The sequence below is a fragment of the Acromyrmex echinatior genome, chromosome 4 (assembly GCF_024713525.1).
Source record: "Acromyrmex echinatior isolate Ae372 chromosome 4, ASM2471352v2, whole genome shotgun sequence".
Classification (NCBI taxonomy): domain Eukaryota; kingdom Metazoa; phylum Arthropoda; class Insecta; order Hymenoptera; family Formicidae; genus Acromyrmex; species Acromyrmex echinatior.
Window position 1 is genome coordinate 14,362,745 of NC_141855.1, and position 27,441 is coordinate 14,390,185.

Genomic DNA, 27,441 nt, shown 5'->3' on the forward strand with positions numbered 1-27,441 from the left:
ATTAGACTACAAGTATTTTATTAATGTGTCACACACATGTTTAAAATAATAATACAGCGAATGTCATTGAGAGGAATGGAGTTATATATAAATAATGAAAATGCTAGTGGCACGCAAAACGGCAAATTATATGTATTTTCTTAAAAACGATTCGAGAAGACACGACATCGTTGCTCTATCCTTAAATACATAAATACTATACATGTTTTTGCGATAATCGCAGCGTAAATATTACATAACGAGGTATGAAATGAGATGCAAAACGAGACACGCTTTTCAAGATAATCGCAATATTTGCAGCTCGGGATGTTGTTGTAGCTTCTCGATATCTTGTAAAGTAGATATACCTTGTTCCTGTAAAACATAATTTAAAACGAAGCATGTCAATAAACAAACTTAGAACTTAAACATCCAGATTATGATGTCTAAATATCTGATGTTTTGTCTATCTCTAAATTTTGGAATAATATTACTATGAAATTAACTATGAAAATAATATTACTATGAATATTGTTATATAACTGTACAGTGATTTCGCGTTAATTATTTCGAAGTAATTAAATTGCGAATTAAATTAAAAAAACTTACATTATATTCTTTCCATTTCTCGTAATTGTATCGCATATAACCCACTATTTCCGGTATGTCGATAAACACTATGAAAATAACAAATGGCAAAATAATAATTCGAATATTAATATTTAATGAGTCTAAAGTAATGAAGAGAACGAACCATCCCAAGCCTCAATCATATCGTTAATGATATAATCGACGAAACCGATTTGCGATTTCGGTATTGAACACGTCAGTCTATCGAACATTGGCATTACGACTGGCATTTTCAACTTTTTTTCCTCATCGGTCTGAAAATTATCAATAAATATTTGAACGTAAGAGTAGTGAATTATCTTCCTTATATGAATTTTTTTAGTTACTAATTATCAAAATCACCTGATTAAAATATTCTTCCGCGATTCGTTTCGCCCATTCGACGCAACATTTCAATGGCCGTGTTGGATTAGATACGTCCGCGCATTTGATCATCATTCTTTTAATTAGTATTACATTATCTGGCTGTAATACCACAGTCATATCCAGAGAATCTGAATATGTCTGAAAGATTTTTTTTTAATTTAAATTTTCATTCATTATGAACGTATTAGAACAATTTATAGTAAAATATTCAATAAATTTATATAAAATTATAATCTCATCTACATTAGATATATCTATGTTAAACATTTCTAAAATAATTTTTTTAATATTGCAAAACTGATTTTTATCATTTATGTTTGGATCATAAAAATATAAAGAATTATTGTTGAAGAGTAATTAGATTTTTTATATTATTGATAATCCATATAACTATTAATTAAGAAGGTAATAATGAGGATGATACAAACTTTAATCTATAGTAGAAAATTAATAATGATAATTAATTAGATACTTAAATTAAATATAAAATTACTAACAATTTTAACATGAAAATAATATACAGTACCTCTTGACCGTCGCCAATTCTTGCGCTGCAAACATTCATGAACTTCGCCAGATGCTCGAAGTGCTTCGTCATTTCGGTCGCCAGAATCATGTCAATGACATTTTGTCGTAACAGTTTGTATGCATCTCGCTCCATATTCTAAAGCAGACATTCAATCCAGTGTTACAACTTCAGCATAGTTTACACATTCACTTTTAAATTAGCGATTCAACGAAAAAAACTTACTTTAAAAATATTCACACTATCGTCGGACAATGATAGTTTAAATGTTAAGGCTGCATGATGCGATTCGAGAACCGATAAATCATTGTAGAGTATTGCCAAACGACTGTTGGCATTGCAAAGAAATTGACTGGAAATGAATTTAAATTCAATACCAGATTATCAACATATATCAAGAGTTTAGATATTTTTGCATGATAAGTAATTAAATAATTTACTTCAAAAATAATTAGAAAATTTTGTCAAGTTTTCTTTTTAATATTTTGTGATTAAAATAAAAATCTATATATGTAACTTAAGCATATCATTAAAAAGCTACTTTTGTTAATATATCTTATCTTATTTTTCAATATCAAAAGTAAATCATCTTACCTAGATCGTCCAGGATGATCAATGTCGTGCGCAGCGGCGGCTAATAGAGCAGCAACCTCGTCTAAAGGTTCTAAAATTTCTTTGAGTCTCTTTGATTGCATAAATCTCGCAGTGGCTTGCAAGACATCGGCCGCGTGCGTTGAGTTGTGATAGCTATTCTCCGCATTATAATTGTGTTCGATAATGGCTAGCCAGTTCTGTAACGTTCTCTCATCGCAATGTATTGTAGCGGGCACTCGATATAAATTCATGATTGTCAATCCCAAAAAAACGAGCGGTCTGTAAGAAATCAAAAACGCAAACAATTTAGATAATAAACATAATGAATCGATTAAAATGCAGATACGAAAAAAATGTAGGACATCTGTTTTAAATTAATAATTATAAAACTGTTACAAAACATTGCGCAAAATGATGTTGATAGTTCACATGACCCACCTTCTCTCCGTCAATACTTCAAGCTTAAATATCTCGAAGTCCCAGTCGAGACTTTTGTCCAGTATCTCCATAATTTCTTGCGGCCCCCGGAAATTTTTTACTTGCACACGCGAATTGTTCGGACTGGTGATAGCCTTGATAGCGGATAGTCTCGCAGAATCCGACGACGACCTTCTAGATTCCCATGTTGTGCGCGGAGACTGTTAATCAAATAAACAAAATATCAATAAAAAGAAAAAAAATCTCATAAATGCATAATTTATATTGTTATTTTTTCAAGTTTGTAATTTTTTTCATTTGAAACGAAGAATGCTAAAATTCTTACAGCAAGTAATGCGCCAACGAGATCCGTAGCAACTGGATCGCTACACATTGCTCTATCTTCCTTAAGATGTGGAATATAGAGTTCCGTCGTCTTTAGGATATCGATTGCCTGTGAAAGACGTAGAAGATAACAGCAAACAACATATACCTATTTAATTGGATAGAACGACAAACATCTCGATTAATCACGTACTTTATCGATCTGTGCTGCTGTTTCCGGATTAGTTGTATCCGTGACCGCATTCGAAAGTAACGTAATGACTTTAGTGATAGGAGCTTCCAGTTGTAAGGTATGCAATTTTTGCAAGCTGGACCGTCTACGGCCTGTTACAAAAATATAATCTTTCTCGTACTAAGGATTCTTATATTAAATTAGATTAAGATTACAATGATAAGAATAATAATTTTTAAAATTAACTATGCAATTTAATGTTATAAAAATTTAGAAATTACATACACTATGTAAATACTACGGAATACTATACATAATTTCTATCTTCGAAAATATATCAGTAATTAATAGACACGTAAAGCCTTCGTATTAACCAGGCTATAGCAGGTGTGTCCCAGTTTTGTGCTATTAAATTTCTTGACATGTTTACAACGACAATATGTAGGGTTGATATTGGCGCGATAACTCTTTAACGTAAAAATACGTGCCGCAAAGTGTGTCATAAAATTGCCGGTGACTTAATTCGCGCCTTTCAATGTGTTCATTTTTATACCAAAGCATAAGCTAAGAAGACGAAATTTTCTTTATTGATAACTTTTTTTAATTATGTATATATACTATATATATATATATATATATATATATATATATATATATACAGTTTGTTAATATTAGTTTGTTAAGATTAGCAATAATATTTATCTGATATTGTAGAAATACCTTTGTCTTCATTTATAGAACCAGATCTAACATCCGAGGATTTTCGCGCATTCGTCGTATTCGTTTTAAGAGGAGGATGCAACGGGCTGCTAATTGGGCTTATTGGTGCTGAATTTTCCGATAAATACGTAGTATCGTATACGTATATATAATGACTTGGTTTTCTAAAGATAAATATAATAATTGATAAAGTTATAATAGAACAGCTATTATAAAATATAATAAACAGGGCATATTTTAATTTAATAGTGATACCATATAATAAAAAAGTTGCTTGTTTTTTTTAATAATTGGAAAATGTTGAACGTACGAAAAATTTCATCAAAGTAATAAAATTCTATAAAAAATATATTAAATATTTTTAGATTACATCAAGGAAACATACTTTAATGTGATACAGAATGGAATTATCCTGCAATTGATCGTAATCATTTGATTGTTTTTTCTCTTGCAATTCATATTTCCTTCGAATTCTCGGCCTTTATTCAGTTGTTGTTCCATGAGAGAAAAATTTTCGTAGCTTACTATTTCCGAAAGGTTTCTTCCCATCATCTCTTCTACATTGTATCCTAATAATTTTTCGCTGACTTTATTTAAAAACTAAAAACAATATAAAATTATGATTTATATATATAAATTAAAAAATAACACACAATAATGCATATTTATGTGTGCAAAATATATTTTTCTCATTTTAGTGGAAAATGTTGAAAAAGGCTACATAAGATGTAAAAATTGGATACAAATACATTATTCGCGATACCTGTACAATGTTTTTATCATTGGTCACATGCACCATGTCGCGGCATCTGTCGAGTGCCAAATATAATGCATGCGCTGCTGCTAGTTGAGTTTTCGGCAATAATGAGCTAGTATATATCCCTACTAATTCGTTTATTAATATACCTTCATGAGAACATTCCATCAGTGCCTGAAATATAAGTGAAACTAAATAAAGAATCCAATAGAAAATCTGTCTAAAAACCTCGTTTATGTACTTCTAAAGTTGCTTCTTATGTTTGAATAAGCACTCACTCTATCAAAACCTCTTTTTAGCAAGTCTAATGCAACAATACGGTCTTTTTCATCAAGCATGAAGTACCTAAAAGACGTGACACGTGACATTCAAATATTAAAATAAAAATAAAAGTAAATTAAATTTTTTTAATTGATAAACTTACGATTTCTTTACGAGCGCGATAATGACAGAACTGTGATAAACCGGACTTGATCTAATCGTTCTGAAATTTAATATTTTTAACATTTCAAATAGTATATAAAAAGAATGTGCACGTGTGTAGATAATTTATCACATTGTAAAAATTATATATAATAGAAAATTTTTTAAATAAATTCACATTTTGAACAAAAATCTTTTTCACAGATGGATTTATTACATTTTATTTAAATGACCTGCCATACCTACAAATAGCATCACCATCGTCGGCGTGATGTGCTCTATGATCGATAATCACTAATTCATGAGCACGATTTTGAAAAAGTTCTAATGCTTTTTCCGCATCTTTTGCTATCGATACACTCCATCCCAATCTTCTCGCGGTATTAGTAAGTATGTCCATTTGTTGATCATCTTTGCTAAAGACTAATAATATCTGCACAATGAAGAAGTTTGACAGAAGTATTGAAAACAGAACTAGTGCATTAGTGATGCCAAAAATGTTTCCAAAAAATTGCATGTTTTTTATAATTTCATCACAAATCGAACGTTGCGATACTTACTTTTACAATACTAGGAACGTTGGTTGTCAATAAATAATTACTAAAATCTTGAGGTCCTTTCTGTAAACAGAAGAAAAAAGTAGTTCGAGAAGCTGAATAAAATAAATTTGTGATTAAAGAGATTCATCAGTTCTTTTTTTTCATAATTGATGCATGTTTACCATGAGTAATTCTTTTATTTGACCAAATCTAATCAGAGACTTAATATTAATGCATCGATATCAATGCTGGTTACATACCGGTTCTTCTTTATCTAGATATACCGATTCAAGTAGTTTGTAAATTTTCATTCGACGACGCGCACGTGGAGATACTTCCACATTTTTTACGGTTTTATCATACGGAATTTGGTCTTTCATTTCACAAATTAATAGCTGGATCGTACTATTCTCTAACCTGTGTATGTCAAAAATTTGACAATAACAATGAAATTAGCAATTTTATATACACACATTTCAAATTAATAAAGATCGATCTTAAAGAATAATTACCGAATTATCACTGCAAATTATTGCAAACTCTTGGCTGTTTTAGAAACTATGTATACGTACATATGTACGTTTACTACGTATTGAAGATACATTGGAGAATATTTTGCGACTTAAGAGAAAGTAAATTTACAATATCCTTCAGAAAAATAAAATTATAAATGCATAAAAATTATATCAGAAATAATAATAATTTTATATCCTAATATACTACCAGTTCAAGCCACTTGCATCTTATTTTTAGTGCATTCATCTCTTTTACATATGTCCGTATATTATATCGAAAATTTTATTATATCATGTCTCTTCTTGTATGAAAATAGATTGTGTGACAATTGGATATTAATTATTCTAAATTATATTTTTTTTTTACATTTTTCGAAATTAATATTTTAATTTAAAGGTATGTTTTAATTATAATTTTTTAGCTGTTTTGCAAAAGTATTTCATATTTTAACTCTATCAAGTCACTACGAAAATTGCAGATACAATGACATTTAAAGAGAGGATTATTGTGACACTGATCATCGATCAATGACCAGTGAGATCGATATATTCACTCGATGCATCAGAAACAGAAATCTGCGATAAGGCGTCCATATCAAAGTTTCTGTAATGAGTATATTTTGTGAAAAAGCAGGATAAAGCTTTTTACTCTTTACGGAAAAAACATTCATAAATAAGCGATATCGCTGCAAGTTTTATCATGCCCTTTAAATAATGTATATGCATATATATATATATATATATATATATATATATATATATATACAACAATATTTTAAGATGTAATAATAATTTCATTCTGAAAAAAATTATTAGTTCTATTATTTTCTAAAATTTTTTTATCCATCCATAATAATATTAAATATTCATCCTTAATAAAATTTGCTTATTTTTAAATAAAATTCAAATTCATTGCAAACGTCATAAATTTGTGAAATAAATTAAATTTTACCGCGTTGACAATTACTGACTTGCTATACAAATATCTTTTGAGTCATCATAACTGATCGCTTGCGAATATTGTCGTGATCAAATATGGAATTAGGGAGAGAAATTTATGGTCAGTAGAAAATATCGCATATTCGATTTCTTTTACTCTGAAAAGACAACTGCTAATTTATAAAAAGAAAATTGTACATTGAGACGAAACGTACGTAGGGTTTATATTCGTTTTTTTAATTGTTCGGCGAACGTAAACCATAGAAAGGGTAGAAAAGTTCGTTTACGTTCAGGTAGGGAAAGTTCTACGACTAAGAAAAAAGCCTCTTGCAACAGAACAGCGGTTATCCTGCTATCGATTCATCGCGAGTCACTTCGCAATATTAATCTCCTATAGAAAAAGTAACGGTGAATGAACGAGTGTGACAATTATTATTTTATCTTACATTCATTTCTGTATAAAAATAGAAGAAATCAACACGCACACATACGACAATGAGCCAAAAATTTTGCACGAAAGCGGTGCGAAAATTCAATTCGTTCCATCAACAAGTTGATAAACATAAACGCAAACTGATTTAGCATTTAACTTGGTGCAATGTGCTCACTTTTAGCCTACAGTATTTAGCCTTTAGTACAGTCAAACATCATAACTTTTCACGAAACACTGCTCCCACCGATAATTCAATCAGAATAATTGCTGTGCGTGACAACTCCGACAATTGCGTTCAGCTCTGAATTATCGCTCGAACTATAGAGAGTATATAAGTACGAGCACGTTGGAGAGACAACGATTAACCGAGGGGAACAACAGCAAAGTGAATAAGACAAAAGAGTGACATCGCGTTCGAACACGTTCCAAACTTCTGATTAACTAGACACTTCTTCTGATTGCACAGACGAACTATAACTCTCGCATTCGACGCTTTGCAGATCGGAAATTGCTATCGTTCGTAGGGAAATAATAGAAAGTTTATTGTGGGGTAACTTTACACTCTTCAGGGGCTCTGAGCTGACGTGGTGCGTCGTGCTATCGATTTTCCCACTTTGATTTTACTTAAACACGTATAGTGCGTAACCAATTAGCACCTTTTTCTTACCTGACATTTTCTGATTAGCCCGAAATGCACACAGCAATCGCGTGCTGCATATCCGCATATTTTAAATGAGCAACTTGTCGGTCTCGACTGTCATTCTTCATCTGGCCGCTCGTGCTTGTCTAGAGACAGTCTATAGACAGTCTATAGACCTGTCTATAGTCGTTCCCGAGCGATGAGATCTTGACTCGTCGAGGAGAAGCAGCCAAATGAGAATTTGTCTTCACCGCGATTGCGCGCCGCGAATCAATTATTCAGCCGGCGTTTATGCCCATGAGATTGAAGAGCGTCCGAGCAATTTTCATATTTAATCGACCATCGAGGAACGGATGACTATCAAGCCGATCGAGCATTACCCTGTCGTTACCCTCGCGCGAAAACTTTATAAACGTCGCGCGAATTATTGAAAGGGTTGGTCTCGGTGGGAAGCCGCATCACAGCGATACGCAGAAAAACGCACGTATATTTAGAATCTCTGTCCGCGAAGCTTTTATCGCGGGGAGGAGGGACCTTGATTGCGGGTTTCCCGACGAAGTCCTGTGAGAACGGAGAGGGCTGACGCCGAGAACTACTCTTCGCTAGATTATTTCTCCACTTTTTTCTTTATCTCTTTTTTTTCTTTTTGCTGCGTTCCCTTAACGATTGAATATTCCTTGCGAGCGGGATTTGCGCTGTCTCTCCCTTTTTGAGCTATTTATGTCCACACTTCCGTATGGCTTTTTTTCATGAACTTTTCTTTTGTTTGATAGTTTTCATTTTCTGTCTCCTCTTCATTAAGCATTCTTTATAAAACCTGGACAATTACGCCGATATCTTATAATATTTTTTGGACGTAATATTATAGATAATTTTTAAATATTAATATTAGAGGTAAATTTATTTTTAATTGTTTGTAAAAGTCTTTCACGTAAAAGTCAAGAGAAAACCAAAAGAGGACAACAGAGTGGAGATATAAGAATAAAAGAGAGATACATTTTTAAATTAAAAATACAGCAAATTGAAATCAACATTTCAACTTTTTTATATATATGAATACAATGTTAAAAATATATTTGCTGACACTTTTATTATTAAGCTAAGTAATTAATCATGGCTTTATTAAAATATTAGCGATATCACTGAAATTAAAAAAAAATCGGTAAACAATCGACGGCAATATATCGAAAATCAGTCTCTTATCCATATTCAAAAATATAAAGTGGAACAATGCCTAGGCGATCCTTATCTTTGATTACAAATGGGAAAGAGTCTAGATAGCAGGCCTCTGATTAATAGAAATATGATAACGCGTACTACGTCACAAGCCACGTCACTTATCGTCAAGTGCATCGTCTTTATGCGATGTTAGTCTCCATATATTTAGCGAAAAATTCAATAAAATATTGTATTTTACGTTGTATCGCTTGATCAATAGAGTAGAGAATCCGAAGTTTATTATATTAATATAATTAAATTAATTTAATAATTCTATGATTTGAAGTATTATTTATTTTAAAAGAAACATAATGGAACTGTTGCATGTTGTAAACATACCGATTATGGAATAGTACATTGGAGGATAATATAAATAAATCACTCGGTTAATTGCTTGATATTTTATCAAGTAATTTATATAAAATAGAAAAATGACATTTAAACAATTTATATCAATTAAATAATATTCAGTAACGGGAAAGTAACTTACGATAGTTAAGTAATCGCCATTCTCATCGTTCGTGTTGTCCTCGAAGGGTGTTTTTTCATTCTTTTCAGCCACAATTTCAAACGCATCCGTCTTATCTGAAACAATCGCATCGAATATTCAATTCGATTATAATCGAAACTCGAAACTTAAACGGATATTCTTTTGAACAATCAAAAATTCTTAGCAACAAGTAGTTGCTAAGCATAACTATAACGTCGTAATTGAAGATCTATCGTCACTAAAGCCACATGTAATAAAACTGATACTCGCTATTCATGTATATTGATTTATGTATGTACTTGTATCGGACATTTTCCTAACCACGCTTGATCTCTCAATTAACGTATTTTAGTTGTTAATGCCTCAATAATTATGATAACGAAGCTTGTTAAAGGTACATTCACCTATTATAGTATATAGGCGTACTTTATGGGATTTAAGAGACACAGTAGCATTTATTGCAATTAAAAGTCAATTGAATTTAATTGAGAAGGTAGATTAATCGTTGCTCCAATTTTTTGAGAGATTGTTCTACTTACAGGATGTACTTATTACAAAATAATTACGTAATGCGTGCAGTATTTAATCAAAATGGAGAGTTTAAAATATTGGATACGATCATTTACGCACCAAATAAATAACCTGTAAATAATTCATCCTCCAAGCTGTCTTCGTCTTCGCTTGGGAAGAAATACTCATTCGGCGGCGATGCCATGAATTATGTTTTCGGCCTTGCGATCATTGAGTTAAGCAGAGCTACGTGATTTCGTACTGTTTGAAATTATATTTCTTTGCGTCTGCTTTCATTACACTGACAGTGTTATATTATTACATATTATTACCTACATTAAACATTTGTCAAAGAATTTCTTTTAAAAAGTTCACTGAAATTCGCAATAATAAAATAAATTTTTACATTTTCAGAGCTGAAATTAATTTTTTAATTATTTAATTTTTAATATTTGTTATTAATTAAGAGAATATTTTAATTATATTGTTATTAGAAACAGTATATTAATTTTTAATAATAAATTAAAATTATATATAGCATTAATATACAACAAATTATTTCTCACATAGGAATTGATATTTTAGTTTTAAACATTTGTATTTTTGTTTATCAACGCATTATACGTATTTTTCTTCGTTTATCATAAAAAAATCGTCTTATGAATAAAAATATAATAAAATTTGTTATTCTCGGATATATGAATATGTAGAAAAATGTTAAATTTATTTAATTTACATATTTATAAAAAAAAATAAATTTGTTTTCGCAATTTATAAATAGTACAAAAGGATTAACTGTTTAAAATATAAATGCAAATATATTGTACGTTAATTCCAAGATATTATAAACGCATTTAAATTAAAATATGAAAAATTCAGAAATTATTTATTATACTTCAAATTAACTAATGACAGAATTTTAATTAATGCAAATAATCAAAATATTATCAATTATTTCAATTTTTGAAATGCTAAGTCAGTTCCTTAGATTTAGATAAGTTATTCAATAAATTATTATTTTCGTTCCAAAAATCAAGATTATTTAAAAATAATCGCACAATTTTTTAATAGTGAATTATTTAAAAAATTTTTTGTTAAAAGTAATACAAAAATTGTATCAAACATATCCATTTTTATGATAAAATTAAAACTGTTTTTATTAGCTCAATCTCTTCAGAATTGTGTTAATTTTTCACAGCAAACTATTATCAAATAACAGTTATCAAAAATTTCACGTTTTAAAAAATCTTTAACCGCATTTATGTTAATTAAAAGAATTAATACATTTTTTTAACATTAATTTGTCTCATCACACCACATTATTTAAATATGTTTAAAAATGTTTGAAAGTTAATGAAAATTCGCTCATACATAACACATGTACTCGAAACAATTAGTTTCATGAGATTCCACAATTAACAACACTGAAGTACAATTTGGTTGCGGGCATTAAAATCGCGAGCGGATTAAAATTGCGACGATAAAAATCGGCATACATGTGTGCCGAACGATGCGTCGTTTGCGGCCCAAAGACACCGACTGACCGAGAGTACCGAATCGACCAAGTTAAAATTCTACTTGAGAGTGACTGGCCCCAGAAGAGCAACGCGATAGCGTCGTCGAGGAGATCAGAGATACTGCAGGTCCATTTAACGCGTACACAGACAGAAATATGCATCGCGTAAAATTGAGTTTCAGAAAAAGTAGAACAAGATTTTCCGATTTAAATGATTTTAGAAATAAAACGTCACTCATAAAAGAAGAATCATCATTATTATGCATAAAATACTAAACATACATAGGCGATTAATAAAAATTGAACATTCTTTCATGTTAAATCCACAAAAAATCACTGAATTATTTTAAAAATATGCATATAAATATAGCTATAGTCACACGCAATTAAATTTAAAAAAATTAAATGTTGATTTGACTAGATAAAAAAATGTATGTGCACTAATATGTAAATTGATATATGCTCTACTGTATTAACATAATTCTACTAAATATTAAAATAATAATCATTGTTTCAGCCAGAACGAAAATGTTGTCATAGACATTTAAATGAATTCATTGTTAATCTTTCATCTGATAAGATAATTCAAACTACTTGTACTTTGCTTACGTATCCACAAGAGTGCAAAAACATAGATATTATCGATTAGCTAAACGATTTACATAGGAGTCATGTTTACTGATTTCATGCGAACATTAGTGAAATTAATCTAATTAATTAATTAGAGATAGAGAGAAAGAGAGAGAGAGAGAAAATATGCGTATGTAATCATCAATGCTGATAACATATAAAAATTGTTTACAAGTTTAGATTACATAAAATGTAATCAAATAATGTCTTCTACTGTTTTATATAGATAGCTTTATATAACAATTAATCTAATAATTAACTAACGTTGCTCTACTTTTTGATCGTCCTCTTCGGTAAAATTATGAGACTTGTATGTGTCGAACGCGAGATACAGACTGTCTTCGTCCCTGTCGGGCTCTGTTGTATCTGTAAATAATACCTACATGTAAATATTTATCGCTAGTAAGCTAAATAAACTAATGTTTTAAAACACTTAGGCCGGTATTCATAATCGGATCTTATATAGTCTTAAGTATAGTCTTAAGATGTCATGAACCAATTAGAAAGCCGTAGTATCTTAAGACATTACTTAAGACAATCTTAAAATAAGAATGAAATGAACCTCCCTTAAGTTTTCTATGAAATCAAATAAAGTACCTGACATACATTTACTACATATTCAGATGATAGAAATATTGTACAACGTATCTGATTTAAATACATAATTAAAACGAACGTGGTTATATATTTAAAACGTATAAAAATTTTTTTTATACGTGTCTGATTTGACTTATGATATTGACATTCGAATTGAATGTATATGTATATATTTGTGCTTATGTGGCTATGGAATATTTATAACAAATCTCATTGCATCACAACAATAGTATTAAAAAAAAAAATGTCATTTATATAATTTCTGCAAAACATGCATGTTCACGACATAGCTACAGCGATTTCAAATAATACTTAATAAACCTCAATTTCTTCTCATAAAAGTTATAAAAAAATGATAGCCGTTATTTATAGATAAGTATGTCCTATTAAATATCTAATGATAAAAGCAATCTAAAAATATAGTAATCATATAGATAGTTTTCACAATCATAAAATATTTAAAAAGGCATATTTAAATAGAAATTCTAATGCATATTGTTATAAGTTTAGAAAAAAAATGAGGCGAAGAAGAAATTTATTGAAGAATTAAACAAAACAATTATTGTTGAAAAATTAGTGAATGGATTACTAAAAAATAATCAATTCATTTAAAGAATTACAGATATAAGTGTAGAATTGGTACAAGTGATAGAATTATAAAAGTCCTCTTGAAAGCGTTGGAGAATTAACCTTCATCCTAGAATCAATCCTTGAGAACGAAATATTATACGGCCGCGATTAGCATGACATTGCATTGCGCAGACTCCTAAATCGAAAAACTAGAAACTTTGCTACAAGTTGCTCCCTTTCGTACATCTGATTAATTCATGTCTCGAACGATGACTCCAGTCGACACACGCACGGCGTGGTCGGTCGTAGACTAGGTCAAGGAGAATGACTGTTACCTGAAGTCCACCTTCCCCGCTCTTCCTTCCCTTCTCTTTAATGAAAGGCATCCATCAGATGGACGCATGGTAATGCGATTTCCATTGATTATTTAACTTTTGTTAACGTCAAACCATTACGATCTTTATGATTAGAAAGTCGGAAGAAAAAATAAAAATTTATTTGAACAATAAAATCCCATTTGGCCGTAAAAATGTCAAAATAGTAGTTTTCTTCAATTATAATGGAACTTTTTATTATTGTGTAATGTATGATGTATTATGCTACACTCAGTTCGTAAAAGTTGAAATAATAATTAACGATTGATTATTGTAAATATCAAACGATTATATATATATATATATATATATATATATATATATATATATATATATATCTTTTAACCAAAAGATAGTTTTAATATAAATGCTCTAAGATATGAAAAATATTATGTTAAGAAACAATGAATAAGAAATGAAATAGATATAAATAAATAGCTATTTTCTATGACAGTTACAAATTTATGTTTTATCAGTTGAAAGTATTTAATAATATGAATTAAATTGTAAGTAATTATATCATTTATGTGATGCAAATTCCTTTTTATCATAATTATTACGTGAATATAATGCATATTTATGTGTAATTGACATAATTATAAGAATATTAACGATAATGTAGATTTTAGGATATAAAAAGCACTTACATTGGAAATTCTAAAAGCTTTCTTTTGCTATCAATTAAAGCGTCAAAATATGTATATCTGAGATATAGATTAAATTAATGCAATACAGAAATAGTCATTTAAAAAGTAAATTTTGTAGGAGTGTAATGTTGCTTTAAGCAACCGTAAACAGGTTATACAACACAAAGAATGTAATTATTTAGAAGTCGACCTTCGAGAGAAGATTACTATGCTTCGATGTTTGAAATTCCAATCATATATTATATGTCTCCAAGAGCCAAATACGTTCAAACTTGATTACATTTTGCAATCGAAAGGAAGCACTTAAGTTTCGCATCAAAAAGATTTAGTTGGAGATGGATACGTTGTTCATAAATTTTTATTTTATAGTACGAATCATTAAAAAATAATCAAATGCGGATTGCGATACATTATATTTATATCTCTATATTATTTATTGATCAAAATTATTAAATAATCGATTAATCTAAAATATAATTTTTCAGTGTATTCTGTCATTACGTAGAAAATCATATAGTAAAACATTTTTTTTTTAATTTTCAGTTGCATGAAGTGTGAAGTAAATTATGAATTGTATCTATCTTCATAATAAATTTCCAAAAATTATGTAATAGCTTTGCATTGTTATATAAATCATAATGTAAATGTCTGTCCAACTGTCTACATCTTTTATAAATTCTGATTTCCAAATTTAAGCTTACACGAACATGGAACAATTTATGTCCTGATAAAATTGGAAACGATTGAAACAAAAATATGTTAGAAGAAAAAAGTAACGTACCGCTTAAAACGATACTAGAACTGCTAGTTTCTGACGATATACTCTTCTCCTGCTCGACTTTGTCTTTCATGCACTTCGGTATACTAATCTTGCATCCCATTCTTAAGACGAGCTTTCAGTTCGCGATAGGTCTTCTTGTTATCTCTCACATTGTCGGAAATTTCGAAAAGCATCCGGCCAGATTCTGAATCGTCAATGACAGCCGCGACAAGTATCGTTAGGTTACCTTTCATCGAAGGCGATTGGTAGAAGCAAAATCTCCTGTTTTTTATTAAAAAAAAAAATAAGATTGCTGAGAATTCAACATTATTTAATTGAAACATGTGCTTACCGTGCACGCGTGTGTGTAAAAATGCACGCTCATGCACCATATCAATTTGCTTATCTCGAGACCGAAGGAAACAGTCCTCTGCGCACTGATTTTGCATAACCCAAACATTGATTGTGCGAATACTATTTTACATTAATTAACGTACATAAAAGATTGCGCTAATAAAGCTAAGACTAAACCACTTTAGAACGATATGCTAAATCGCTAAATTATTCGATTAAATAATCGAGTAATTAATAATGAGTAAAATGGTGAAATTTATGTTACATCAACTGGGATTTTTTCAATCACTTGGAATTTTTCACTTTCAAACAGATTTAATAAACATTCGTAACGTTTACAATACGCGATAATTATTAATTATTCATTAAAAAATCAGACAAAACGTTTGCTCTCGTCAAAACGAAATTTCACGGAAACTTTGCAACCGTTAACGATTAAGTCGGCATTGAACGCGCGTCAAGACCGAGGCGAAGATTTTGCATGTGCGAGGTCATACGTCAATGCAATTTTCCCAGTCAGCTTTATCTTATCTTCCACCGAAAGTGTCTACATGTAATTCAAAAGTTCCGCGACGCATCTCAAATAGCTGTATCACTTGGCAGCCACATAGCTGTATCCTCGGCATGCGCAATTAGAGACATTCTGCACGAGATAGCCGTTCACGTAAATCGTCCGATTACGCGTTGTGTGGGCATGAAATGGGCAAATAGTGTTGTGTGCATAATTACAGGAGGCACTGTTTTCATAGTGATACAAATCTGCATTTCCTATACCAAGATACGGATATTTAAAGTTTAAAGTTAAAGAGATAGATAAGACTTTTAAGATAATAATCTCTGATAAATAAAAGTTTTTATTTTTTTGATATCTATCTTAAAATGTGTTATGCTCATGTAAAAAGAAAAATATAAAAATAATGTTTATTATATTAAATATTTAGTTTGCAGCTACTTTTTTTTAAATAAAAAGGTAATCCAAATTATTTTTTTCTTTAAATTTAATTTATAAGATATATCTATAAGTTAATAAATTTAATTATTAAATATGTGTGCAATAGTATTTATAGTAATTATTACTATTAAGCATATACATATTAATTATTAATATTAAATTTTGTTTATCACCTTACAACATTAACATTTACATGTAATTACATTTAAAAATATTTATTAAGAAATATACGATGACTCTTGCTAAATTTAAAATAAGACGGATGCGACTTATAAATCGGCTCGAAATATCAAGATAACAAATAGACGTATACGTTTAATAATCGATTTGGTGAATAAAAATACACTTGAATTGTTCGATAAAGAAGAATAAAGCCGTTAATTGCCCTCGGAAATAAACAATGATAACAGGCCAGTACGTTTGTATAAGCATGTACGTATAGTATGTTTACTGAGTGTGCCTATCACATGTTTTTTAACACAATGTGTCAATCGTAGGTCGTCCAAATGAGTCTCTGTAGAAGAGGCGATCCTTACATCCGATAAGATTAACTCTGTAGTCTCATTAAATTGCAGTGCAGAAAAATTTTTTCTCTTCAAAACGTTTGCCTCGCGCTGAAGTAGATGCAAGTAGATACGGGACACTTGGTCAGACACGGTTCCGCGCTAACTCCCGACGTGTATTCGATATATTCCTGCGGTGTTTATTTCGGCGACTGAAGCGAAGATAGTGGGACAGAGGTGAAAACTTTTCATTGAAGACTTTCGTGATATCACGTAACGATTGCGATGACGACGATTTCACAGTAGGCAAACAGTAGGAATCGCGGGTACTCCTTTGTCAGGCGACACGGTGCTTCGAGGTGTGCGCGAGATTTTAATGAAGATAGAATCGGGTGTAGGCAGCACAATGGCCTCAGACTCACTGGCTAAATTGTGCGATTTCTCCAGGACGTCTTTGAAATCCGCGTATCTCATTCGTTCAAAGTCTTCTTGTCCGTCGACATGCATCTATCTCATGTTTTTACTTAAAATAATATAACAGATATTTAAGTAATATTCATAAACATATGAAGAATATATGAAGATACTGTATATAAAAGTATATGATCCACGCATGTCAATTTCAATTATAAGCGGTAATTTTAAACTACTAATACTCACGGACAATAGAGGGAGGGATAAGTAGAATTTGCGAGTAGCAAATACAAGATGTCGGGGAATTATCATTGTAAATTTAATCGCTTAACACAGCGACGTTTTTTATAAGGCGACTATTTAGGATCGTTTTAGAATTTCCGTGACGTAAGTTATCTTTACACAAGTGCTTATCATGTGTTTATATATCTGTTTTATTTCTTATTCTTTGCTTTTTAACACAATGCTTCTTGTACATTTAATGCAAATTTTCAATTTCTGCTCGCAGCTTAAGATAAGTAAATGCACGAGTGCATTCACTTAGAATGGTTGAAATTGTTTCGTATAATTTTATCATGTATATTATTCACATATTCTATCACATTCTATGTGACAACATTCTTTTATCTTATAAATATATTCTTATACATTTTAAGAAAAACGTTTTTATCTTTTTGTCTATAATAATTTTCAATATTCTATACATATATTTCTCTAATATAAATTTATCCTTTAGCTCGGATCCTCATACGGGTAACAGCGCTTTGACATCGAATGCTGATTGGTGAAAAATGGGTGATGGAAATAAATTTTATCCCCACAACCGGGTTTTCACCAATCAGCGCTCTGTGTCAAAGTGCTATTGTCTATATGAGGATTCGAGCTTATTGTATACAGATTTATCTATTATTTCTTAATATTCTTAAATCTATCTAATACTCAATTTTGTTAAATTTTTGATAGAAAATAATTGATTACGATCTCTATTGATTGATATTTTATTATTTTGAAATATTACTCATCTCAATCTTATATTTCTGCATGCGTATTATTCATTTTTCCAAATAATTATTCTTTTCTCCGATTGATCTTATTACGTATATTTTTTATTATAAATATATATATATATAAACAAATTTGAATAATTTTCATCATTTATCTTACCTACCATTGCACTGTTTACGAATAAACAGTGTCTAAATAAATTATAGCTTTAACTCTGGTTTTTATTACTCATATTAAATCGCATTTTTCCGCAATACCATTGGTGGAATTTATGAAAAAATAATTGTCATTCCTTCGACTAATAGTAGCATTCAAATGTTCGATATTTTTATCAATGTCTTCGTCCATTCAGAACGCGTAATCCGTCATCTGAATTTTATTTCGGTGAAAATTATAAGTCCTTAGGGAATGAAATTTGTAAGCAGGTAAAATTACACGTGACATTATGCAAAATTGCGAAGAGAAAAGTTTTAATGGATTATTTGAGTACACGTACAAGGTTTGTAATTATAAAACTTTTTCAAATATATAAAATTATTATTACGATTTAGCCATTTTATTTATACTTTGGAAATATTGCTAAATAAAAAATTCACTTTAACACTTATAAAAAATAAAATAATTAAGATATTTAATTTCTAAAAATTATTTGTAGATTTGATAAGTAGAACAGAGATTGTGTTACTTCTGTTTAATAACCTCTTACCAATTATAATTTCTTTTTTGAAAAAATATAATATCAAAGATGTATTTTTGATGAAGGTGCTATGCCGTGAGAAAAACGTGAAACCTTTGCCAATACAAATGTATCTGCAAAAGAACTATTTGCGATTTTGTGCTGATTATATAAATTTGAAAGACTGGTTGCCACTATTGAACAGTATAATGAAAGATCGAAGTCTGTCTGAAATTTATGTATATAGTCAATGTCGCAATAAAAAAATAAGAGAGAAAATGGACACAAAAGAGAAACTTATGAAATTATGGTAATTGAAAATATATAGAAAATTTACTTTATTTGTGATAGATGTATTTTAATTTCAATATTAAACGACTTTAGTAATTAAATGGAAATATGTTTAAAAATTTTTTTATTTGTCTAGAAATAATAATAAATATTAAATCATTTTTATATGAATTTTACATAATTTTTAATATGATTTTTACATGATTCTTAATATAAATTTATGAAAAATTATTTGAAATTCCTGATCTGATTTTCAAAAAATCAAGTCTCTTAGATTTTCTAATCTTTTATGTAAATATTAAAAATGCCAATTAAAATTGTGATAAAAAGACAAATAAATTACTTTTTTACAAAGTAATTTTATACACTCAAGAGCAATGTAAATTTTTTACATAAAATATAATTAATACAGAGAATTAAATCATATCTTATATATTCAATAATTTTAACATTTCTCAAAATAATTATTGTTACAAAAAATATTTGAATATTTAGAAATTAAATACTGTGATATTATTTGTTTTTTTTTCGGACACTACTCGCAGTAAGTTTAAGCTTACAGGTGACGCCGCGACAAAGAGATAATCAAAGGGAGAATTAAAAAAATATGAAAATGGCAAAAAAAACGATGATATATAAACTCGCAAATTGTAAAATGGCAAATGGATAGGCATTTTACTCGCACATTCAGGAGATGCGCACGAAAGGATCGACGGCAGCCAGTATTGTACACGAATTGTCTTCTACAATGCTTCGTTCATTCCATCGCAGACTGTCTGAAGAATTCGTTGATGATTACCAGTCTCATACTTGATGGTATCCCGCTGGCACCCAAGTATCTACGTATCCTTGCTGATGGCTTGGTAAATAATCGTAATCTACGAAACTTGTCATTGGCCAGATGTCGAATAGGTGATATGGGTTCGTTAAAATTTATAAAATATTTGAATTTTTCGAACAACCAATATAGATCTGACATATCTACGTATTTCAAGTATAACTTTATAAATTTCTTTATAAATTTATAAATCTTTATAAATTTTAACTAGTGTAAAAAAAATGAAGATAATAATATATTTGCATTTATGTCTTTTTTATAGGATGTTATATGCTGTTGGAAAGTTTGCAATGTAATTTGAATCTTCACGTTCTGAATCTATCGTCATGCTGCCTTACTAATAGAAGCGCTACGTGTCTATCATTTTTCTTCAAAAAGAGAAAAGCAGATTTGTTGCAAAATGTTTGGAAGGAGTCAACATTACTTCATGATGCTCGCACAACGAAGGTATGCATCAAGAAAAAAATTATTTTAATTAAAACATCACGTTTTTAATTTTAATTATTTAACACATTTGCATTCACATTTCAGGAAGAAGGATTGCAAGTATTGATACTTGATAAAAATTACCGATTTAACGATATTGGTTTGAAGCAGTTGATACGTATATTGAAAAATGACTTTTGGCTCAAAACATTATGTCTACGATGTTGCGGAATTACTCAACGCGGAGGAGAAATTGTGTTGGAACTTTTACAAACAAATAGCGTACTTACGCAGATTGATCTCAGGGATAATGAAGTGTCGGCCAACATATTGCAAATTATTCGTAAGTTTCTAAAGAAAAGGAAAAACAAAGGGGAAAGAATACCAATGAAGAAAAGGTTACTGAACCACAACCACTCTCTTGTACAAGATATAGTTCCTAAGAACAGATCTTGTCAGCATGCATCGAAAGAGAACAGATTTCTCAAAACTCAAACTGTAAATTATTTAAATTTAATATCGATTAAAATTACGCAAATAATTGCTAATAAAAGTGTTATACACTCGATTTATACAATATACTTTTCTGTTTTAGCACGCTCAAATAAAAATGAAGAAAGATAGCATTTTACAAATGCAAAAGACCAGACATGTATGCAAGTTAAAAAGAAGTGATAAAAAATATACACTGCACACTGCAGTAAATAAAAATCATATCAAGTGCTATAAAGCAGACGAATTAAAAAATCGCTTATCTCTCATGATTGAACACAATCAGAACTTAATAAGGGACTTAGAAACGAGTACTAATTTTCTGTTGGAGGAAAGAGATCGCCGTTTGAGTGCCGAAGAAGTATATCATAAAATACAACCCCGACTGAGAGATCTCAAGAATAAAATTGCTATGCAAAATTCTATCCAGTCGAATATGCGTTACGAAAATCAAGTTTACGCAAATCTACAAAACGTATTTAATGACTTGAAAATATCTACAAACGGGAAAATATTAAGAGTGGATGAAAGTCTTAGCGAAAAAGCTAATGAAAACAAAATTAAATCTAATATTTGTTACAATAAAAATCAACCGTTTAAAGATGATAAGATTGTTCAATTTTTTCACAGAAGACACAATTGTCCAACATAAAAATCATGGCATTGATAATTTTGAAAATTTATATCTCGTGTAATTGTGTTATGTTGTATACAATTTAATGAAAATTTATAAGTAAAAATTTTTTACGAATAAATAAATCAATTACCTTAATTATATTTCTTATCTATACACTTATCTATACACTTTTCTAGCATTATTTATATTTTCTCTTATAATTTATATATAATAATTATATATAATAATTATATATTATTTATATATAATAATTATAATTATAGTGTATAATTTTACATTTATATAACAATTTATTACACACTAAAATTCTAATATATTTTTGGATCAATCAACTTTGCGGCAATATCATTATCTTTCTTCGTTTTATATTTAAAAGTATATTTATTACATAAAAATCTTGTTCTCTCTGAAGTAGGTACAAATAAGGGCATCTATATCAATGAACGAAAAGCTTCATTAATCGGATCAATAGTACTGAGCAGTAGATACATTATCTTCACAATGTTTCCTACGATTAATTTAAATGTATTTATAGTCGGCAATGTATCGTTGAACTGTTATTACCATCAAAGAAAATCGATTTCTGTGCATGGTTCTAGAATACTATAGTTACAGAAGAAGATACAATATCGACACTTGATACTCAGAGTTTTTGATATTGATTCTAGAGAAATAGTACCTAAAATTTATGTTCTCCGGGAAGAAATAGAAACTAGCAGAAAAGACTTATCAAATATTACATATTCTACAATACCTTATGCAGTATTTGTTATAAATAAAAATATATTTGCTTTGTATATACAAATAAAGAAACAGACGGAAATCTACTACATAAAACAAAAAATTTTTTTTATTTCTTAAAGTTCATAAATTAATTAAAAGATTTCTATTTCTTCTATTTTAATTCTTCTAGCGGAAACTAATAAAACTGTTTAGTGTATTAGTTACATTTAATTTATTAATTATTTGCATATTTTGCAAAAAATGAATTGAAATATATCATTTTTTTTTATTACATAATGAGAACATTACTAACTATTTCAAACTATTATATAAAGCAAACAGTGCCTTAATGCTATATTTCTTCTTTTCATTTTATTCCTCTTTTCTTCTGAAATCTGATTTTTTTTTTATAATTCTTTTGCAATACAGTATACTAATTAAATATACTAATTAAATATATAATATTAAACTATATATATGATTCGGACAACAGATAATTTTAAAGCTTATAGATAGTAACAAGCTATATTATTCAACGTACATTTTTATTTATTTATTCTTATTTAATTTTATCAATGATTATTGTAAATATTTTTTTTTTTAAATAATGCCGAATTATGTCAAAAAGATTCACTGAGCAAACTTCACTGTATCTAATTTTAATTTTAGCTTGCCACTGTAATTATTACAATTAAACAAGAATCTCAATTCCTTCGTGATTTATCTCGGTAAGATAATAAGGTTTCCTGACTTAACATTCTTCAACTACTTCGTTGCTACTTTTCCCTCATAATCTCTCCGCGCGATCGCATAAAATTACTCCTTCCCTTCTGATTATTTTGGCACTGGCGAACAAACGCTGAAAACTTTTCAGCCCCACTGACGCTGGCTTATGCTAATGACAAGAATTCTAATCGCAGATTATAATTGTTAATTCGTTAAATGATCCATAATTTTTGTGTATTTCCATTTTCCTGCGTAATTCCATTTAAAACTAGTTGACTTATGTCCGATAATAGTGTTTCTTTTTTTTTATATTAACCAAAAAAAATCTTATTCTGGAAAATAATCTTTAACTCATTATCATTAAAATAAAACAAATAATCTAAATTTACATTTTATATTATAGACTCTACCTTTAAAATTTATATTATCTCAATATTTTATATTATGTGTAAAAAATGTATAATTAGAAATTATATATTAATGAATTATAAAAATAAAAAAAGTAATACAAGTTCTAAAAATAATTATTGTGTTCTATTTTCTAAAATCTCTCTCTCTCTCTCTCTTTCTCTCTCGTAGCTAATTACATTTACCTAATGATTTATCTACATTTAAGAAACTTTCAATTTTTGGTTCGTATTCTTCAGATTTAAAATTCTTGAATTTTGGAATCGTAATTTGTGTGTGTGTGTGTGCGTGTGTGTGTGTGTGTGTGTGTAGAATTAATGTTTTTTTTCTTAGATGATAATTACGTTCATTTTCTTAATATTTTATAAATTTTTCGAAAGATAATAAAATTGAATTATTTTAAACATTAAATATAATAAGAGAATATTTGAAGGTATATATTTTAAAAAGAAAATAATATAAAAAGCAGTTTTGTGGAGGATGCGCCGCGGATAAATTCCATCTGTCGAACGTTCGTCGGCTGTGCATGCCAGCACTCGTCGCACGGCCAGCTGCAATTAATCCATTTTATAGATGCTGACGATGTAAATGAAGTTTCCGGTCGAGTGTCCGGAGCGAGAAAAGAGTGGATAGAGAGAACTGCGCTGATGCGGTGGAAAAGGGAAGCCAAACCGGCCCGTTCGATGCTCGTAAAAAAAACCGTGGCTTTAACCGTCCGGTTGTAAAACCCTCTGGAAGCAATTAATAATAACCGCCCTTCGCAGTTCTCGCCCGAACGATAAAGCAAGCTTCTCCGCCTTTTCGGAGCGCAATCGTATTGCAATGAGAGCATAAACGCTGCAAAGATGTTCGTATCAACTTACTTTATTCACTGTAATTAACTGTGACTCTTAAAATATATTTAAATATATTCTTAATGTTTGTCAAAAAATATTCATGACTTTCATATCATTACGTGATTAGGGAATAATATAAAATAATAATTTTTTAATTTTTAATTTTGAAATTCAACAATAATTAATGTAATATTTAAATAAATATTTAATAATAAATTTAATAATTCATATTTATTGAGAAATGCAACCAAGTATTCATGATAATGCATCGAGAGATTATTTTTAACGATTGACATGCCACAAAGAAATATCACAATTATTCAGTTGACGAGTCACAACGACTTTTCTCGGAACGCTCAATCAGGCATTTTTGTTTTGAGATGACGGAATACAGTTCGCGGACAAATCGTAACATCGTGTCGAGATATCGGAGGAAGCTCCTGTCGGCCTGCAGGCCTTTCTCATCTTTTCCTGACTACCGGCGACCTTAGCTTGGTGATGGATGAGAGGACACAGACTTTGCCGACAGCGCAATACCGTACAGAAGTAAGAGAAGACATGGACACAACACGTGCAATTCGAAACGTTATACATTTCCGTGTATACGTTTCCACTACGCGATATTGCCACACCGAATGGAACGAGATAGCGGCAGGTAATACGTAAAAGGCTAGGAAGAAAGCAGTTTGTAAATACGCGCCAAGATAAGATTTCTTTGGAGCCTATCTGGAAAGAAAAAGTATCCTATCGCGATTGCCTCGAAGAACCTTCGGTGTAACAGTGACATTCTGGTAATTCTGAGCTTTGCAAAAATATATAGAGAAACAAAACTAATCTTAATATATATTACATATAATACTTAATACAATTTTGTATTATTTAAAACTAACAATTTTGTATTATTAAACAATTTTGTATTATTTAAAACTAACAATTAAATTTAAAGGCTCTTATAAATAAATTCAAATTTAGTCCAAAGAGCTATTAAACCTAGCCGGATGTTAATTGCTAAAAAGAGAGATTCGATCAATTCAAACATTGGACTTCTTTAGTGTATAATCAACTTAAAATTGAAATTAAAACAAATCAGCGTTTTTTTGGCACTTAACATTCGACTAGGCTTAGTAGCCCTTTGGACTGAATTTTACAATATATGTATATTGTATATATACCGGATATATATATATAATGTAAGTATATTACACAAGAGAACGATTTTGCTGAGATATCTAAAAATTTATCCAAATACAAATCTAAAAATAATTTTGTCAAAATATTAAAATAATTAATTATATATAATTCTTAAGTTGATGCAAAAATGCAAAAGATTTAACATTATGACGATTAATTTGTGTGTTCTATATAATTATTTTGATTTTACTTTTTCTTTCGAGATAGGCCAAATAAAATTATTTTCAGATTTATATTTCAATGTATCTATGTTAAAAATAATAAATAAAATTGTATATCTTAATTATAATTTAATGTATCTCAGAGTGAAGGAGATTTCACAGTATATCGTTATCACAGCACAAAAAAACACTCACCCTCTCGCATTGATCATTCACAAGTAAAATCAAACACCGGTTTTCGACGGATTCCTTCGTGAATCTCGCAGACGTGAAATACTCCATCGGCCTCGTCTACGCCTGTTTATTCTCAATTTACCGCGCCGAGAGGTGGAAATCGTGGCACGAGTTTACCGTGCAATTTTCGATCCTTTTCTCGACCGTCGTCGTCTCACCATCCACCACTGCCCCCTTCTTTCGCCCATCTACCCTCGTCGCAACAGCCAGCAACACTCCTGTCCGTCACCCTCCATTATTTACCACTTCGAAACGTCGAAGATGCTTCTTTCCACTCCAGTGCTCGAAAAATTTCATCCGCAGTCTCTCTAGTCTTGGCACAAGCGCGTCGGGTTCATGAAATTCGGGGACGATCTTAAATTGCTACGATGCATTCGGGAATTCTCCGAGTGTCCTGCAGATGATTCGCAATTCGCGCTGTAAATCGAATTGCAAATATCGTAGTGCAATCGATATAATTCACTATAAGGCCGGGCAAATAAAAGTTCTTCGTTAAATAAAGGTACTTATCTTATTCAACAAAATTGCAGTCTCTTCTTTCTGCTTCAAAGTTTTATTGAAATAATTAATAATAAAGAGATTACATCGAACTTAACTTAAAATCGCTTTATCTCATCCCCATAATCTTTAACGTTACCCCAGTTGCCATTTTTTTTCGATAGCGAACTATTCCGTGAGTTTCTTCGAAAATCCCCACAATCTTCTTCCTTATATAACCTAGTAGTTCGGCATGATAAAGATCGCGGGATGGCGAGGAAAGTATGCCGTCCACGTGCAGCGGAGCAACGAGCAGCGCAACCCTCCATCCCCAAACATGGAGGAGAGGAAAGACCGAGAGTTGCGAGAATGCGCGGGGAAAGAGGAATGCACACTTTGTCGCGCTGTCTCGCTCACATGTCGAAGTTATGAAAATTAATAAGAAAAATTGCCCATAAATTCGACGTCTCCTTCGCGAGCGCGCATCCCCCGCGCGGGCCAGGCAATAAAATTAGAATTATGTCGCAGCGGCTCGCGCGCCGTTCCCTTTTCCCTTTTCCCCGAGACACCCCCTTTTCATGGCCAGACTACTTCATACGGGGCGAGCATACCGACAGCCAGGGGTTGATAGCGTTTGTTAACGGCACCGGAATGTGTCTCCTGCTCCCGCGGTTCTTAGCATGTATGAGTTACCCGCCAAGATTACATCCATGCCTTACATCTAGGCCGTTCCTCCGTTGGGCGGAAGAACCTATGGTTATTAAATTCTGAGAGCACCTCGAATCCTCCC

General features: G+C 30.4%; 2 protein-coding genes and 1 long non-coding RNA gene across 14 annotated transcripts; 2 read left to right on the forward strand and 1 right to left on the reverse strand.

Annotated features, from left to right (window-relative positions):
- Window positions 1-107: 107 nt before the first annotated feature.
- On the reverse strand, window positions 108-15,797 carry Pde8 (phosphodiesterase 8). Of its 8 annotated transcripts, none has more exons than XM_011060046.2 (21): window positions 15,660-15,797; window positions 15,329-15,589; window positions 12,624-12,725; window positions 9,704-9,798; window positions 5,490-5,549; window positions 5,172-5,362; window positions 4,931-4,990; window positions 4,785-4,851; window positions 4,513-4,680; window positions 4,135-4,349; window positions 3,750-3,913; window positions 3,051-3,181; window positions 2,859-2,966; window positions 2,534-2,733; window positions 2,096-2,374; window positions 1,727-1,853; window positions 1,502-1,639; window positions 952-1,113; window positions 734-863; window positions 589-656; window positions 108-354 (listed from the first exon to the last, which is right to left on the reverse strand). In XM_011060046.2, the coding sequence occupies exons 2-21, from the start codon at window positions 15,426-15,428 to the stop codon at window positions 277-279; spliced, it is 2,643 nt and encodes an 880-aa protein (XP_011058348.2). In that variant the 5' UTR covers window positions 15,429-15,589; window positions 15,660-15,797; the 3' UTR covers window positions 108-276. The 8 variants fall into 8 exon arrangements, with proteins under 8 accessions (XP_011058348.2, XP_087261736.1, XP_087261734.1 ...); XM_087405610.1 differs by lacking the exons at window positions 9,704-9,798; window positions 12,624-12,725; window positions 15,329-15,589; window positions 15,660-15,797 and adding exons at window positions 5,729-5,885; window positions 5,981-6,116; window positions 6,192-6,587; window positions 8,023-8,395; XM_087405608.1 differs by lacking the exons at window positions 9,704-9,798; window positions 12,624-12,725; window positions 15,329-15,589; window positions 15,660-15,797 and adding exons at window positions 5,729-5,885; window positions 5,981-6,116; window positions 6,192-6,587; window positions 7,138-8,015.
- LOC147910028 (uncharacterized) lies at window positions 3,057-4,105 on the forward strand. The gene is made up of 2 exons (XR_015544951.1): window positions 3,057-3,147; window positions 3,768-4,105. It is a non-coding gene; the product is annotated as an uncharacterized LOC147910028 (long non-coding RNA).
- A 402-nt stretch (window positions 15,798-16,199) lies between the features above and the next one.
- Window positions 16,200-22,030, forward strand: LOC105148353 (protein Cep78 homolog). 5 transcript variants are annotated; one of them, XM_011060041.2, is made up of 5 exons: window positions 16,200-19,521; window positions 20,048-20,423; window positions 20,603-20,787; window positions 20,872-21,264; window positions 21,362-22,030. In XM_011060041.2, exons 2-5 carry the CDS (start codon window positions 20,165-20,167, stop codon window positions 21,908-21,910), a joined length of 1,386 nt encoding a protein of 461 aa, XP_011058343.2. In that variant the 5' UTR covers window positions 16,200-19,521; window positions 20,048-20,164; the 3' UTR covers window positions 21,911-22,030. The 5 variants fall into 5 exon arrangements, with proteins under 5 accessions (XP_011058343.2, XP_087261746.1, XP_011058342.2 ...); XM_087405620.1 differs by having other exon boundaries at window positions 16,200-19,034; window positions 19,298-20,423; XM_011060040.2 differs by having other exon boundaries at window positions 16,200-20,423.
- Window positions 22,031-27,441: the final 5,411 nt, after the last annotated feature.

Excerpts from the sequence above, each read along its gene's own strand:
- Pde8 (XM_011060046.2), bottom strand. The coding sequence starts at position 15,428 with ATGGGATGCAAGATTAGTATACCGAAGTGCATGAAAGACAAAGTCGAG. Across the intron at positions 5,363-5,489 it reads ACGTTCCTAGTATTGTAAAA|ATATTATTAGTCTTTAGCAA; the intron begins GTAAGTATCGCA and ends TTCATTGTGCAG. Across the intron at positions 4,852-4,930 it reads ATCGCGCTCGTAAAGAAATC|GTACTTCATGCTTGATGAAA; the intron begins GTAAGTTTATCA and ends CACGTCTTTTAG.
- LOC105148353 (XM_011060040.2), top strand. The coding sequence starts at position 20,165 with ATGGATAGGCATTTTACTCGCACATTCAGGAGATGCGCACGAAAGGAT. Across the intron at positions 20,424-20,602 it reads ATGTCGAATAGGTGATATGG|GATGTTATATGCTGTTGGAA; the intron begins GTTCGTTAAAAT and ends TCTTTTTTATAG. Across the intron at positions 20,788-20,871 it reads ATGATGCTCGCACAACGAAG|GAAGAAGGATTGCAAGTATT; the intron begins GTATGCATCAAG and ends TTCACATTTCAG.